General features: G+C 37.6%; 1 protein-coding gene across 1 annotated transcript in view; it reads right to left on the reverse strand.

The window, feature by feature from the left end:
* HHLA1 (HERV-H LTR-associating 1) overlaps positions 1-16,610 on the reverse strand; it is a 35,747-nt gene extending 19,137 nt beyond the window's left edge. The window contains exons 1-3 of the mRNA XM_008588572.1: positions 16,490-16,610; positions 2,214-2,663; positions 2,024-2,110 (exon numbers count right to left, since the gene is read on the reverse strand). Coding sequence (XP_008586794.1) covers positions 2,024-2,110; positions 2,214-2,663; positions 16,490-16,610 — 658 coding nt within the window. The remainder of the gene's footprint in view (positions 1-2,023; positions 2,111-2,213; positions 2,664-16,489) is intronic.
* Positions 16,611-16,833: the final 223 nt, after the last annotated feature.

Here is a 16,833-nt window from a genome sequence, read left to right on the forward strand (position 1 = left end):
AACTGCTTAAAGACAGCAGGCTTAATTTGGAGAGAAATCTACCCATAAAGAAAAGGAGGGAGAGGCTCAAGTGTTAATTTTACCTACACCCTCCCTAGGGAAGGCTGCAGTGGCTTTGGGGAGGGATACAAGGATGACAGGCTTCTACTAGCCTGTAGGGTCCCTTCCTCTGGGTGGACAGAGATTGCTCTGCAGCTGTTGGGCAGAGCCCACGTTGCATTTTGGTCTCCACTTGCTCCTTTCACAGGTAAGTGTGTGTAGGACACAACCTACGCAACTGCAGAAGGTGACCCTGCAACCTCATTTCTGAGCCCACTAACACCACACATGCAAAACCAGCCTGAGCCCTGCTCCCAGATCAGTTGGACATGGGGCTAAGTACAACCCAGGCAAACCACCCCTATGTCCTTATAGCCAGGTGACTGGCTAGGAGGCCATCAGCCATATTGTCAACTAGTAAATATGTTCTCCTTTCCTAAGCATCTGTCCTTATTGAAGGAGCACTAAAAGGAGAACTGATTGAGATTGGGGTTGGGAAGGGTGTCAGAAGACTCCAGATGAGATTGACTCAACTCTCAGCTCTGTCTTCAGAATTGGGCAGGTGAAGACTTCCTACCCATTTCATCTTCTTATCAAACAACATCGTCCCACACAAATTGAGGTTCCTTTCACAGCGTAACCAAGAGACGCCCTACAATAAATACAAGTCAGGGTAGCTCACTGAAATGGAAGGGGAGATTTATCGGATTCTTCATTTCACTCCACGCACACTGATGAAGAGTCTGCTGTGTGCCAGGTACTGTGTGGGGCACCGAGAGAGAATGCGGTCTGCGCGGGTGAAGGAGACTCTGTCTCTGCCTTCCAGTACGGTTCGTTGAGGACACACATATACAAGCCAGCTATGATAGAACCTTGAGTAACATAGAGGCCTAATAACATGCGAGTGCTGTGTTGTAGGACCAGAGAAGACAGAAGGCTGATTTTGACTGGGGGATCTTTAGGAAGGAGCAGCAGCATCTTAGCTGGTGATTGACAGGCAAATAGGGTTCTGAAATATGGAAAAATAGGAAAGGAGTGCCATATGGAGACAAGAGCATGAACAAAGCAGTCAGAGAGGTCTGGAGACTCATGCCTTCTGTGAGGAGGGGCAGGATTTCAACGTTGTTGCAACAGAGGAGTCATGGAAAAAGAGAGTAGGAGATGAGGACTGGCTTGAAAACAGACAGATGCACAGTCCAGGCTACGGACTTTGGACTTTCTACTGCTGACTGGGGACTTGTGAGCACTGAAGACACATAACCCAAGTTGTGGTTTAAGACTGTCACTCTTGTGGCAATGGATGGATATTTTGGAGAAATAGGAGAGTGTGATAAGGGGGACTTGTTCAGAGGCTATTACAGACCAAAGGTAGATGATGAAGACTTGAACTAAAATAATCCCAGCATCAGCAGGTAATCTCAGAGGATCAGCCAGATTTCAGAAACTTTACTCAGCTAGAAATGCCAGTTAAGTGTAGTGGAGAAAGAGGACTTAAAGGTGGTTCCAAAAATGCCACCTGGTGACAGAGAAAAGACAGGAAGGTTGGCAGGTGTGTGTGTGGTGTGGGGGTGGGCGTGGTAGAGATTGGCTGGGTAGGGACTTGATATGAGTGGCCATGTCTCCAGAAAGGGTCACAAATTCAAATACCTACAAAAGCCAAGTAGTTAACACAAGGAAAAGAGTGAAAGGCAACAGGGGGCAGAGAGGACTATGGAAAGCAGGAGAAAGGTGCCTTTCTATTGGGATGATGGGGACAGTGGCTACTCAGCTCCAGTCCCATGGATTGGGGGAAGGATCCAGCATGGCCAGATCTTTTATGAGAGAATCCAGAAATCTGTTTTGTTTTTTATATTGGTGAAATCTTCTGATTTTTAACATAGTATAGCTAAATAAAATACCTGAGGGCAGTATTTGGTCTTCAGTCTGCCAGGTTGGAGCCTGGTCTGGTGACTCTATGGGAAGAGTTTCAGAGGTTTGCACTCACCCAGAACACCAGACATGCTGCTGGTAAATGTGTAATTGATAACAGGGGATTTCTCTGCCATCTCCCAGAAGTCAGAAAGATTCCTTCCTGCAAAAATCACACCAACAGGATCAAATCTTGGCTTCATCTGCTGGCGAATTGTGTTTAATTCTCAGCCCAGAGAGTTTGTCAAGAATGGCTGGTGGTTCACCTGACTTTCCTGTCATCACACAGATGAAGATGCAGTCACATTCATTGGTTTGACTCACTGAGAGGATGGAGGTCGACTTAAAAATCTCTGTGAGGTAGCTGGTAGAATTTCCAATGATATCCACTAGTAGGGCTGTAAAATCTGAAAGGTCATTGGTCCGATTGTTTAAACAGTAGCAGTACCTTGTGGGGAATTTGCCCGGGTCTACTGTCTTCAGGTTAGAAATGTTGTAAATGGCCACAGAAAACTTGTGGAAGGCAAAGGAACTGTAGGAAGTAATGCTCAGCAAAGAGAAGAACTTCTTGCTATCTTTTAAAGCTCTACTCAGCATCCCATTCATGAGCTCTGTCAGGTTAAGTGTGGACAGATCGACTGATCTTGCAGGCAGCTCTGTGGTAGCCAGAAAGGCCACCCCATTTTCTTTCTTCTCTTCTCCCCTAAGGCCAGATGCTGGGAAGAGAAGAGGTTTCATGAGAGAAATGCGAGTCTCCAGTGTCAGCCCTGGAGCTGGAGAAGCCTGGGAGGCCTCTGCTGCAGCGCTGCTCAGGCTCAGCAAGGTGAAGAATCACTGGGAAAAAGGCAGATCCAGGATCCTTCTGTTACAATTGATTTTTATATATTAATCTGGTATCCTGCAAACTTGATGAACTCATTTATTACTTCTAATAGTTTTTTTTAGTGAATTCCTTGGGATTTTCTATATACCAGATCATGTCATCAGCAAGTAGACATATTTTTACCTCTTCCCTTCTAATCTTTTATTTCTTTTTCTTGCCTAATTTTCCTGGGTAGAACCTCCAGTGTAATGTTAATTGTAAGTGGCAAGAGCAAACATTTTTTGTCTTACTTCTGTCCTTAGGGTGAAATCATCCAGTCACCTTTACGTATGATGTTAGCTGTAGGTTTTTCACAGATGGCATTTATCAAGTTGAGGACATTCTTTTCAGTTGAGACATCAACAATATGGAGGAACAGGAGATACCAACCTTCATCCCTCCACACACAAAAAAAGAAAAACAAACAAATATAGACAGCTATCCACAAACCAGTATAGCCCTAGGAGGGCTCAAGTATTCATTTAAGAAATTGCAGCAACACAGTGGAACATAATGTATGAGAAAGATTCCTTCGATCTCTAGTTTGTTGATTGTTTTTATCATAAAAGGCGGTTGGAGTTTGTCAAATGCTTTTCTGTGCCTACTGAAATGACAGTGTGATTTTTTTTGCTCTATTTATATGATGAGTTTTATTAATTGATTTTTTAACATTAAATCAACCTTGCATCCCTGGGATATGTTCCACTTGGTCATGGTGTATATTTCTTTTTATATGTTGCTTAGCTTGTTTTGCTAGTATTTTGTTAAATAATTTGTGTCTATATTCCTAAGAAAATTTGGACTGTAGTTTTCTTTTCTTGTGATGTCTTTTTCTGGCTTTGAACTCAGGGTAGTACTGGACTTATAGAATGATGTAGGAAGTTTTCCTTCTTTTTCTGTTTTTTGGAAGAGTCTCTGGATAATTGGTAATAATGTAGGTAGAATTCAGGGTGAAGCCATGTGGGCCCAGGCTTTTCTTTGTGGGTAGTCTTTTGATTACCAATGAATCCCTTCACTTGTTATAGGTGTATTCAGATTGTCTATTTTTTCTTGAGTTAGCTTCTGTAGTTTGTGTCTCTCTAGGAATTTGTCCATTTCATCTAAGTTATTTAATTCGTTGGCATAAAATTTTCATAGTTTTAAAAATAATCCATTTTATTTCTCTAAGGTTGGTAGTAATGTCCTCTCTTCCATTTCTGATTCTAGTAATTTGAATCTTTTCTTTGTTTTCCTCTTGGTCAAACCAGCTAAGTTTTGTCAATTTTGCTGAGCTTTTCAAAGAAAACACTTTGATTTTATTAATTTTCTCTAATTTATTGTATATTTCATTATTTTATGCTTTAATCTTTCTATTTCTTTCCTCCTGCTTGCTTTAGGTTTAGTTTGCTCCTTTGTTTTTCAGTGCCTTAAGGTAGTAGGTTAGATTTGAGATCTTTTATTCTTTCATAATGTAGGCATTTACAGCTATACATTTCTCCCTGAAAACTGCTTAACTGCATCCCACAAATTTTGTTATGTTGTGCCTTAAGATTCATTCATGACAATGTGTTTTCTAATTTCCATTTTGATTTCTTCTTTGATCTATTTTTTTTAGGAGTGTGCTATTGATTTGTATATATATTTGAGTTTCCCAGAATTTTCCCTTTATAGACTCCTAATTTCATTTAACTATGGTCAGAGAACATACTTTATAATATTTCTACCCTTTAAACTTATTTAGATTTGTTTTATGGCCTAGCATGTAGTCTATCCTGGAGAATGTTCCCTTGAGAAGAATTTATTTTATGTTGCTGTTGAGTGGAATGTTCTGTAGATATCTGTTAGGTCTAGTTGGTTTATAGTGTATTCAAATCTTGTATTTCCTCATTGATCTTTTATCTAGTGGTTTTATCCATTATGAAAAGCAGGGTATTGAAGTCTCTAACTATTATTGTTGAATTGTCAGTTTCTCCCTTCATTTCTGTTAGTTTTTGCTTCATGTATTTTGGTGTTCTGTTATTTGGTGTATATGTATATATATATATGTTTATAATTGTTATATCTTCCTGACGGATTGATACTTTTGCTATTATAAAATGCCACTCTTTATCTCAAAATAATTTTTTTGTTGTTTTTAAGTCTACTTTTTCTGAAGTTAGTATAGCCATTCTAGTATTCTGTAGTTACTATTTGTGTTACATATATTTTTCATCATTTTCCTTTCAATCTATTTTGTCTTTAAATCTAAAGTGTTTCACATGTAGACACCATATAGTTGAATCATTCTTTTAAACATTTGGTTTGATAATTTCTGTCTTTTGATTGCATTGTTGAGTCTATTTACATTTAACATTATTGATATAGCTAAATTTAGACCTGCCATCTTATTTTTTGTCCCATGTCTTTTTTTGTTCCTTTATTAATACTTTGCTGTTTACTTTTGTGAATGTTCTCTAGGGTAGCATTTTAGTTTCGTTAATGACATTTTCACTACTTTTTGTATTTTTTTGCCATATACACCTTTAGTTATCAGAATCAGCTTTAGATCTACACTAGCTTTATTTTTGTCATATATAGAAATGTTACTCTTATCTAGCTCTATTCCATTTTCTCCCTTCTTGTGGTATTATTGTTGTCATATCTATCAATGTTACAAACCTAATCACACATTGTTATAATCATTACTTTACCATCTATTGTCATTTCCTTAACCCATAACAGTTTTGCTCCCATTCACCTTCATTGTACTGATATTGGTAAATACATTACATAAATATTATATTTCTATATGTTATAGGCCCAACAAAGCATAATATACGTATTTTGTATACAATTGGTTTTTAAATCAATTGAGGAGAAAGAAGAAAAATATGCATTAATAGTGCCTTTTATAATTACATAATTAACTTTACTGGTGCTCTTTGTTCATGTGGATTCTAATTACTTTCTGGGGTCACTTGCTTTTAGCCTGAATAGTTTCCTTTAGTATTTCTTATGAGGTAATTCTGCTAGTAACAAAATTTTGCAGTTTTTCTTTACCTGGGAAAATTATTATTTCACCTTAAGTTTTAAGTAGTAGCTTTGCTGGATATAGAAATCTTGGTTGACTCTGTCTGTGTGTGTGTGTGTGTTTAATTTGAGTGCTTTGAATATGTTATCCCACTGCCTTCAGGCCTCCATTGTTTGTGCTGAGAAGTCATCTGTTAATCCCATTGGGATTCTTTTGTAATTGATGTGCACTTTTTCTCTTGCTGCTTTTAAGACTTTTCTCTTTGTCTCTGACTTTCAGCATTTTTACTATCATATGTCTGTTTGTAGGCCTTTTAGCATTTATACTACTTGGAGTTCATATCTGGATGTGTAGGTTATTGCTTTTCAATATACTTGAGAATATTTCAGCCTTATTTCTTTGAATATGTTTTCTCCTTTTTTCTCTCTCTCCTCACCCTTCCATTCTGGTATTCCCATTATGTGTGTGGTGCTATGCTTCATGATTTCACACATTTCTCTGAGGTTTTGTTTATTTTTCTTCACTTTTCTCTCTATTCTTTAGCTTGCATAATTTCCATTGATCTGGCTTCAAATTTGAAGTTTACAAATTCTTTATTCTGACAGTTTAATCTACTGTTGAGCCCACTTAATGAGTTTGTTTTTATTTCAGTTATTCTACTTTTCAACTCCAAAATTTCTGTTTGAGTCTTCTTGGAAATTTCTATGTCTGTATTGCTATTCTTTATTTGATATGACAGTGCCATTACATCTTCTTTTAGTTCTTTAATCAAACTTTCCTTTAACTCAGTGAACATATTTATAATGGCTACTTTGAAATCTTTTCCTGTCAAATCAACATCTGGTCACTTTCACAGGTAGTTTAGATTGCCTGCTTTTCTCTGGTAAATAAGTCATATTTTCATGTATCTTTTTATGCCTCATACTTTTTTTGTTGGAAACCTGACAGTTTAGGTAAAATATTGTAACAACTTTGGGTACTTCCCTCCCCTTCAAGGCTTGTTATTGTTATTTTCTTGTTTATTTGTTTAGTTACCAGCTAGATTAATTTAGTGAAGTCTATTTCCTGAATCAACAGTGTTAAGTCTATGATATTCCTCCTCATGGAGACACAGCTTTGGGTATACCCACAGTCACTGCTTAGATCAGTGTTATTGTAGGCCTTGCTTCCACTCTTTACCTGACCACACAGCTGTTAAGCTGACTAATTGCCTCCTCATTGTTCTGTTGTTGACAACAATGCCCTGGGGCATGAACTTGTCTACAACCAATCTATTCAGAAGAATTTCTGAGGTTGGTGTTTGATATTTGTTCTGACCCCATGAGGGTTCCTGGCAGCTGTCTTATTCTCCAGATCACTCCTGAACACTAGCTGACCTTGTATAGGCTATATCTACATTAGATCCACAAATCCCCTCCAATTCCTTTTACTACATCTGCTACTGTTTTTAAGTTTAAACTTTTCCACTGTTTTCACATTTAAACTGTTGCAAAGGAAGTCAGTTCCTTTGGGAAGAAATTAGGAGCTACCTATTTAATGACCTGCTTCTCTCCTTCCCCATGAAAATCTCTGAGCCTGGTCTTTTGAACTGAGGGTGGGAACAATGTATTCTTCTCTTTGAGTGACACCCCACTCTAGAAGCTGACTGCTCAGCATTCAGTGGAAAAGGGTGGCAGTAACTGCGGACCTCTTGGCTTGCCTCTCCTGCCTCAACTACCACCTCATGAACCAGGGCAATGGCTATTGAGGCCCCAGTATTTTCAATGTGCCATGCCCAAAGTAGAGCCTCTGTCTCATGAGTGAGGGTTGAACAGAAGAGAGCCCCCACCTCTTCAACACACTGCCCAGGACTTAGCCTCAGCAACAGGCAGAATGAGAAACACTGGCATTCTGCTTTACTTGGGAAGTAAACCTTCCAGATGGAAGCTAGGTGGGTAGGGAGTCCTGGATTCTTGGCTGCAGCAGTCCGGAGTGAAGTCTTCCCTTGCTGAGCTGAGAGGGCAGAGGAAGAGAGCAGTCTTGATCAAAATAGCACAGACTTTCTTACCAAATTTCCATAGATTTTTCTCCAATAAATTTTTCTTTGTTTTTTCTTTGCCCTTATAATCATTCCAAAGGCTTTAAGTAGCTGTTTTTTGTTTTATATAAAATTTTCACCATTTTAACTGGGGAAAGGATAATTGGAGCCACTCATGCTGTCATAGCAGAAGCCAATCTCCTCTGTAAACCTCTTTAAATGCATAAAATTAAATACATAGAAGTTTGAAGGAAATCAATTATATAAAAACTCAGTTAAAAAATTATTTTAATCACACATTTGTGATATGTTAATATATGTATTTTATTAATGCATTAAATAAGATACAGGGACAAATCTAATAAATGCCATAATTTCAAAATAGTGGTAAACATAAACTGTATTTCAAAATATCTGTATAAACTATAATATGCAAATACCTGTGATTATTACTGAAAACAAATTACAGATATGGTTAATTCTATTGCAGTTTGTTGCCTACATTAATAATTAAAGAAAATGCTAAATTTCAACTAGAGATTAGTGAAAATAAAGATGTAAAAATGTACAAATTCATGGGCCCCCTGAATTATATTTATGAACTCTGGAGGGCAGGAGGGTGTGTATGGGCCCCAGGTTCAGAACCCCAGCTCTAAATTTTCCTTGGGACGAAGAGAAAGGTGAGAAGATCTAAGGAACCTCATTCTGTTCTATGATCAATAAAGCACAACTGAAGTACAACTAAGATTTAGGCCATTGCAAAATCTAAGTATCTCCCTTCACAGTTTCCCTAACCCCCATTCCTTCTTCGTTTAAACAGCCAGAACCGTTACCATATTTTAATCTTTTTTTTTTTTTTTGCTATTGTGTTTTTTTTTCTCCTTCATATGCAACTCATCTTTTCTCTCTGAAATGGATCAAAATGTTTCTGTTAAAATTCTCCGTTCTTGTTACCATGGCATTCAGTCTTCAGACCTCCGCACTAAGTCCCAAATTGCTTGCTATCAAGAGTGGAACCTTATTATCCTTATCTGAAAAGCTCCCTGTCACAATTGCCTCTCTCATTTCTTCTTCTCCTGCAAGGGTTGGCCCAGAATGTGAAATGTGCAGTCCAGGGCTGTAAGCTAAAGGCACTCATCAGCCCCTGTTTTCTCAATGCAAGGTCCTAGGACTAGTATCCAAGTGGAATCTTGTTCTTTCACAGGCTCAAAGAGATGTCACTACTCACACTACTATTCTCCTTTGTTACCGTGGGATGTCACTGTTATTTGGAAGACTGCTATCCTGATTCTTTGGTAAATCTTTGTCTGTCTTTCTAACCAGCTTCTTCTCTCTCCCTTTTCAAATCCTGACTAAAAAGTCTGTTTTTGATAATATAGCTGCCACTTTTTTTCACTTCTGGAGAAAATCAATGATTAACTCATAAATCCAGCTGTCAACACCTGTCCCCAGAATATTTTTCTAGTCCATCTCTGTGCAACAGGAAATTTCAACTTGCAGGAGCCTACCCTGGTTCCTTTCATAAAATTGCAATCTATATGGAAGTCTGCATATAGGTACTGCTTTCTCAGACCATTTGATTACATGTCAATCTTTTAACCTCACACTTTCATTCTTCAGCCAGGCTCAATAGCAGTACTACAGGAGGCTACCTTTAAATAGAAAAGATAATGTACACAGGTAACTGATGGAAGAAAAGAACAATGAGCAATTCTATTTAGACTTCAACAGGTAATGTTACTTTTTATTTCCATAAGTAAAGGTTTCTACAGGAAAAATGCCACTATTGGGAAACATTCAGCATAACAGAAACATTTTCATGCCTGGGTAGACGGCCTATTGTAATATTGTTTTGTTTATCATTTGATTATACAAATTCTTTACAATAATGATTCTGTACACAAAGACACTTTTCCCCCTACTATCACTGTACATGTGATAGTCTCTTTCTGTAATAAAAATACCTGATCCTGTGCTATATACAGGATATATGTTCAAAAGAGGAAGAGAGTTAAACTGAACTGTGTAGAGGGTGTTTAATGCACATTTGTCCTGACATCAAGTAGTAATTTCCATTCAGTTACCCTTATAGTGGTATTCATTTTTTTTTAATAAGAAGTTGTCTTTATTTATTTATTTATTTTTTAAATTATTTTTATTTTGTCAATATACAATGTAGTTGATTATTGTGTCCCATCACCGAAACCTCCCTCCCTTCTCCCTCTCCCCCCTCCCACAGTGGTATTCTTAAAATATTTTCCAATCACCATCTCCCCCCAGAAATCACACACACACACACTCACACACACATGCGTGCGCGCACGCACACACACACACACACACACACACACACACACACACACACACACACACACACTCTCTCAGATATGTGAACTCCAAACCTAGCCTCTCAAACCACTGAAATCAAACAAAACAAATCCCAAGGTGGATGCTGTGTGCATAATACTTCCCACATTTCTTTTCTGGCTTCAAAGCATTTATTTTCACTTGCTAACTCAATATATAGATAGCCTCTTATCTCTGGTATCTGCTGGCTAGGGTAGAAATAGGTGGCTTAGTAAAAGCTTCTGTAAAGCAAAATTCTGCTCTAATAAACTAGTTGGAGAACCTCTGAACTCATTATAAGGTAAAATCAGTGGGTGGGAAGTGGGAAGGGGAGAGTGGCAGGTTGCCAATTTCTTTTTGGACATATTGAGTTGTAGAGTGTGGCAGAATATTGCAGAGATGGCCAGCAGGATGTTGGAAATTCAAGTATACTACGTTTCACAAGTGTTACATTTTACACCAACACATCAGGCTCACACTTTTAGATATTCAGAGTGTTGATCAGAATAAAAGCTTTACTTAGACAATTACCCTGGTGTAATAGAAACAAAATGTGAAAAAAATGAATTAGTGAATTTATTATTATTTCCTTGTTTAGGACATTGCCCTTGGTTCAGTCTTTAGCCCTTAAAATACATAAGATTTGGAAGCATTTGTTTCCAGATAGCATATGTTTGGTCCTCACATTGTTTTGCATGTTGTTTTTTTGCATTCTGTTATGACATCATGAGAAGCACTCTATTTTTCAGAAGCAACAATTATTATCTTTGTTTCTTCCCTCATCTAAACATTTCCTCTGAGCTGTAGAGTTCAGTTACCTTTCCAGGAAGCTGAAATCTGAAGGCTGGCTGCCTACAGATAAAAGAGAAAGATATTTAATCATCTTTGAAAATTAAGGACACCATATTTCTAATGACACTAATAAAGTCAATATAATTGAATAATCTAATTGTCTCTCTCCCAAAAGAAATGTCCCTATCACCCTCTTTTCACAGCTATCATTACCCAGGTAATTTAGGCAAAAAGCTTCTGCTTTTACATGAATTATCTTGGATTGTTATATGGTTATTTTCAGCCTGAATAGTCCAGATTGAGATAGTGTGGGTCCATGAAAGAAAAGCAGACTGCCTTCAAATAGATGTGGGAGTGGGATTTTATGCATTAGGTGCATGTCATTCATCACTGCTGCCTTTGATGTTTGCAAAGAATACCTTTTGTGGAAAGCACAGAAAACATGGTACATAGAAGCACTTAGAGATCTTTACACCCAAATCTAAATGATAATAATGGGACTCAGGTTACTCTATAGGCTTTGATGAAGAAATACATACCCCAAGCCATTTTAGTGATCCTAGCTTCACTCCTGTGTTGGTTACTTTCTGGGAACATATTGGATATCTTTGCAACAGGTATTATACAAATGTTAGCCACGAATGAAAAATAAAAACAAAACTTGTTTAATAAGTAGACTGAAAATAAGATGATCAGATGGCCCATACTGGTCCAGCCTATACCATCTTGGTATAGGGAACCTTTAAGGGAGTGTTCCAGTAACCGTGAAAAGTCCCACATTGGAATCTAGTCAAGGGCCAAGTTGTGTTGCATCTAGTTAAAAAGCCATGAAGGGCTTTGGATGGTTTTGAAAATTACAGTATTTAAGTTAAACTACATAAGATACTTTTGTAAACAACAATATGTAAATAAAGAATTCACGAATGTTCTCTATGGATTCTGAACTCCCTGATACTTGACTTGCAAGGAAAATTTAGAGGCAGTCCAAGATTGATATTTCCTCTTTGGGCTGGAATTAAGAAGAAAGTATGAGCAGAATCCTCCCTGTTGCCTTGTCCTGGTCACAGTAATGCCCTTGTAATGCTGCAACACTTGCCAGACTCAGCCTAGAAACTATACAAAATATCAGGAAATTATCATGCTCTGGCAATTTGGCCTATGTAGACTGGTCCACAACATGATAGCTTGAATCCAAGAGCAGTTTTTATCTGCTGTATGCTCCCACATTACTAACAATTACATATTTGATAAGCCACACCTTCTGAAATGTAATTTTCAAATGCACACACATCTCCCAATAATACTATACTAGAGAATGTTATGTCTAGTCAGCCAATGAATTAGAAATGACCTAAGCAATACATACAGTGGGTTAACACTAGAAACCATGATCAATATTGAAAACAGTAGTTAAATCCAACCCTGGAGTACAGAAAGACTCCAATGAGTAGTTAATAAGAATGAGTATGTTTTATAATGACAAATATGCCAATTATCTTGAATTTGATCATCACATAGTGTACACAAATATTGACAGTCAACTCTGTACTCCACAAATATGCATAATCAATTATGTTTCAATAAAGACAAAAAATGAAAAAGACTTTTCATGACATAAAGAATGGCATTTTAAAGCCAAGCTAGAATTTGAATCAGGTTCGAAAATATAAAAACATTCCATCTGCTCAGGTGCTCCTGGAAATTCTAAGCAGTAATTATAGCAATAAACAGTGAATCTATTGCTAGGGTCACATAGTCTTTTTGTTAATTTGTATTTACAATGAGTGACTCTGTGTATAATCATCCAAATCTCTGAGATAGGCTGTTAAGACCTGCTGAACGGAAGTTTGACTATGAAGATCTTTTAAGAAAATTCTTGTCAGATATTTCTAATATTTATAAGAACATTACAGGGGGAAAGCAATAATAATAGAATAGACAACCTCTTCATCTCTTGGAAGTGGGGATACCCACATTCAGATCTGGACACTGAGGTAAGATGATGAAAAAAGTGATGCAAAATGAAGGTTTTTCAGAACTATAGAGAGGAAAGATTCAGTTTTGCATAGTATAGTTTTAAAATTATTTGCCCTAGTACCCTACTGTCTTGTGATTTTTATACCTTCAATTGAATTTGTAACTTGATCACCAAATGTGGCCTTGATTTTGAGCTTTCAAAGGGAATTAAAGTCCTCTATTTTAACTTCTCTCAGGTTATCGTTAGTTTTATGTGTCAACTTGACTGGGTTGTGGGGTGCCCAGATATTTTTTCAAACATTATTCTGGATATGTCTGTGAGGGTATTTTTGGATGAGATTAACATTTGAATTGGTAGTCTGAGTAAAGGAGATTGTCCTCCTCAATGTGGGTGGACCTCGTCCAATTTGTTATAAGCCTGAATAAAAGAAAAGGCTGACCCTCCAGCAAGTAGGAAAGAATCTCTCTTACCTGACTGTTGTTGAACTGGAATATCAGCTTTTTCCTGCCTTTGGGCTCAAAATGAAATATTGGCTCTTCCTGGGTCTCCAGTGTGCCAGCCTTTGTACTGGAACTACACCATTGGCTCTTTTGGGTCTACAGCTTGCTGACTTATCCCAAAGATTTTGGGACTTGTCAGCCTCCATCATCACATGAGCCAATTCCATGCAGACAGACACACATGTCTGTGCACACACACACGTACTTCAAAAAGTTTGTAGAAGAGTAGAACTAAAAGATAATACAAATCTTTCCACGAACTTTTGGAAGACCCCCTTGTATCTTTCCCTTTAGTTCACAGAAAGATGTGTCCCTTCTTTTTAAGTTCAAATCCTCCATCTAGACTCCATCTTTTTAACATCTTCAACCTCTCCCTCTTCTTGGCTCCTTTCCATATGCTTGAAATCATGTATATGTCTTTTCTATTTAAACAAAAAACATTGCTTGAGTTTTACTCCCCATATCACATTCCCATTCCACCCCATCTCAGCTTCCATCATATTCCCCTCTTTTTTCATTGCCAAATTTCACAAGAAGTAGTGAGTATCTGTGATTTCAGTGCTTCACTGCCCACTCATTACTTAACACCCTGAAATCAGGCTTCTGTCCCCACCAAATGAAAACAGTTTTTCAGGAATTTATTCTAATCACCAATTTACCAATCTTGGTTCTGGGGGCACAGGCCTGACTGTAGTAGACTAAGTATCACAGAGAAAGTGAGGAAGTGGAGACAGTGATGGGCTATTCTCTTAAGAAGGCTGGACAACACGGAGGAGACAAAGAAGGAATGAAATCTAGTGGAGGACACCAAGGTGGACAGAAGCTTGTTTGCTTCAATGGGAAAAACTTAAGCAAGTCTGCAGGTTGAGGTGAAAGAGCCAGCAGAGAGGGAAAGAAAACACAAGAAAGAGAAGGGATAATTGATAGAGTAAGGACCAGGAAGTATTGAAAAGAGAGAAAACCATTTCGAAACACTTGGGAAGTGACTTTTTTTAGATAAACATATAGTAAACAAATTAATGGAGTGCCTGGAGTATCTGTCACTATTTTTCTACCCAGAATACCTTATCTTTCTAATACCTGATCTGCCATCATGGAAATGAGGGAATTCTAAATTCTGCTATCAGAATTGTGGGAGAATTTGAATGCCAATTGTATTTTCCCACAGAAGAAATAAAGCTCTAAATCCTGACTAAGTATAGTTAAAAGAGCACTATTACCCTCTTCAGTTGTACTACAGGGTTAAATAGGGTTTTGTGATCTGGTCTGGAGATCAAACCACTGCTTATGACATTGTTTCTATGAAGAAACTCTGACTTCTCTAAAAGTCATAGTATTCAGATTGGGAACTGCTTATTGATAGCTAGAAGGTTGTCCACCTATTCCAATGACATCATCATTAAAAAAGACAAACAAACTTGGAAACTCATACAGGGAAACTGCTTTCAAAATCTATTTCCAAACCATCCAAGAAAACCAGCATCATTGACTTGTAGGCACAGCTCAATTTAACACTAAAGAGGCATTACTCATCTTGTTTTGACTTTCTTACTCACCAGCCTTGGCTCCAAATGACTTTTAAACTGTTTTCTGAAATCAATTTCACCTTCAGAGTAGAAATGCTTTTGGCCCGTGAAGAAATTCCAAAGAATGGATCACAGGTTCTGAAGACGATATCAGAGAGTTCCCAAAGATTCTTTCAAATGATGGTAGTCACTTCAAAAATAAGTTTATAAATTCCAAAGGTACCACTTAGAAGGGGCGAGAAATCACTTTGCTAAGTTCTGATATATTTGTTTAAAATATTTTTTAAAAAAAATATGGATTGATTCCTTGTCTGCTCAGCTAGATTGTAAGTGCCAAGAGCCAGGGACTGTGGTTTCTTTGTAGTCCTACTTGTATTCCTGTTTGTAACCTTGGAAAGAATTCATACTTAATGAATGTTTTAGACTGATAATCACTATGAAAGCACATTCTTTTGAGTCTGGTATTTATGATCTAGGCATGTAAATAGTAGTAAATATCAACTGGGCTGTTTTGAATAGAATGTCATACATGTAATAGAAAAAAACTTGCAAAAAATGGAAGATGTAGAATGGATGATGGCATACTGCCCAAACTAGCTTTTAACACAAACCAAATGGGAGAAAATAGAGAAGACCCTAGAAAATAGAAAGATCAATATCATTTTTTGGGCATAAGAACAGAACTGCATATTGAAATTTAACAACTCAATCTGACAGTTTTGGCATAACTCCCATGCTACAAACTACTCCACTTTTCTCTTTCAATTCTGAAGACTTCCCAGATCCCCCAAATCCTATCCTGTTGACTAGCTCCACATCTGACATTTAATTCATCAGCTATTACTCCAGAGACTTTGCTGGACATGGCTCCCGATCTCAAAATCAAATTTACTGTCTTATTGTCAATTTCTGGAATTTGTTTCTAAATCGTCCTGAATATATCCCAAAGAGTAACATTTTCCCAATTTATAAAAATACACCAAAATGCAAGCTAACAAGACTAATATCCTAATGAAAAAATGTTCACAGATTGATATTTTAATATCTATGTCGTCTACTTTAAAACATGCAAATGAAATCTGGGTTATTGTTGAAGAGCTAAAATGAAAAATGATGATGTTGGCAAGAAAAAGAGTACGAATATTCATGAAGAAGGACAAGCATATATTTTCCTAAAATATAGTGCTCTCCTTCCCAGAGGAGGCCATCTGGCCTCTTTGATTGCTAGTTTAAACCAATTAGCACAAAATGGGGATACTACGTTACTGGGTTTCACCACAAGCCTTCTGGTTTCATTCTTAATCTTACGGTTTCCTCTTAAATGTTTTCTGTTAATGGTACAAATTGAAAACAACAACAGCATAAACTCATGTTTAAGCTGAACAGAGTCCACTAGAGCTCAAGCAAGCACTTCTCATTAATATCTATAATCATTGCCTTATCCCAGAGAGACAGAGATGGTAAGAATTCAAGCCTGCTCACGCACACAAACTGTTCTGTTGGCCATTGGAACAGCCAGGCAGCCAGCTTACCGTTTACTTCTTGTCTATGCTGCCAGCACCTGAGGTCCTGGGAGTATCTCAAGTGGGGTGGCAATGGTGTCAGAAACACTGATGCCCCTGATTTCATATACGTTTCCTCAAAGCGAGTCATGATGACACTGGAGTGAAAGGCTCACATTGCTTTACAATTGATCACAAGGAGAATAACACTAACTTGACTTGTTTACGTGTTACAATTACTGGTACAAAACTCCAAGTCCCTCAATACTGCCTATATTCTCAGTATTTTGGGTGCAAGCTTCCTCTCCTTAGCTGCTTGCCAGCCAGTGAAGTCTGATTTCTCCTTTGTCCAAATTTTCTTCTTAATAAGACAT

Source organism: Galeopterus variegatus, unplaced genomic scaffold (genome assembly GCF_000696425.1).
Source record: "Galeopterus variegatus unplaced genomic scaffold, G_variegatus-3.0.2 Scaffold4901, whole genome shotgun sequence".
In the NCBI taxonomy this organism is placed as follows: Eukaryota; Metazoa; Chordata; class Mammalia; order Dermoptera; family Cynocephalidae; genus Galeopterus; species Galeopterus variegatus.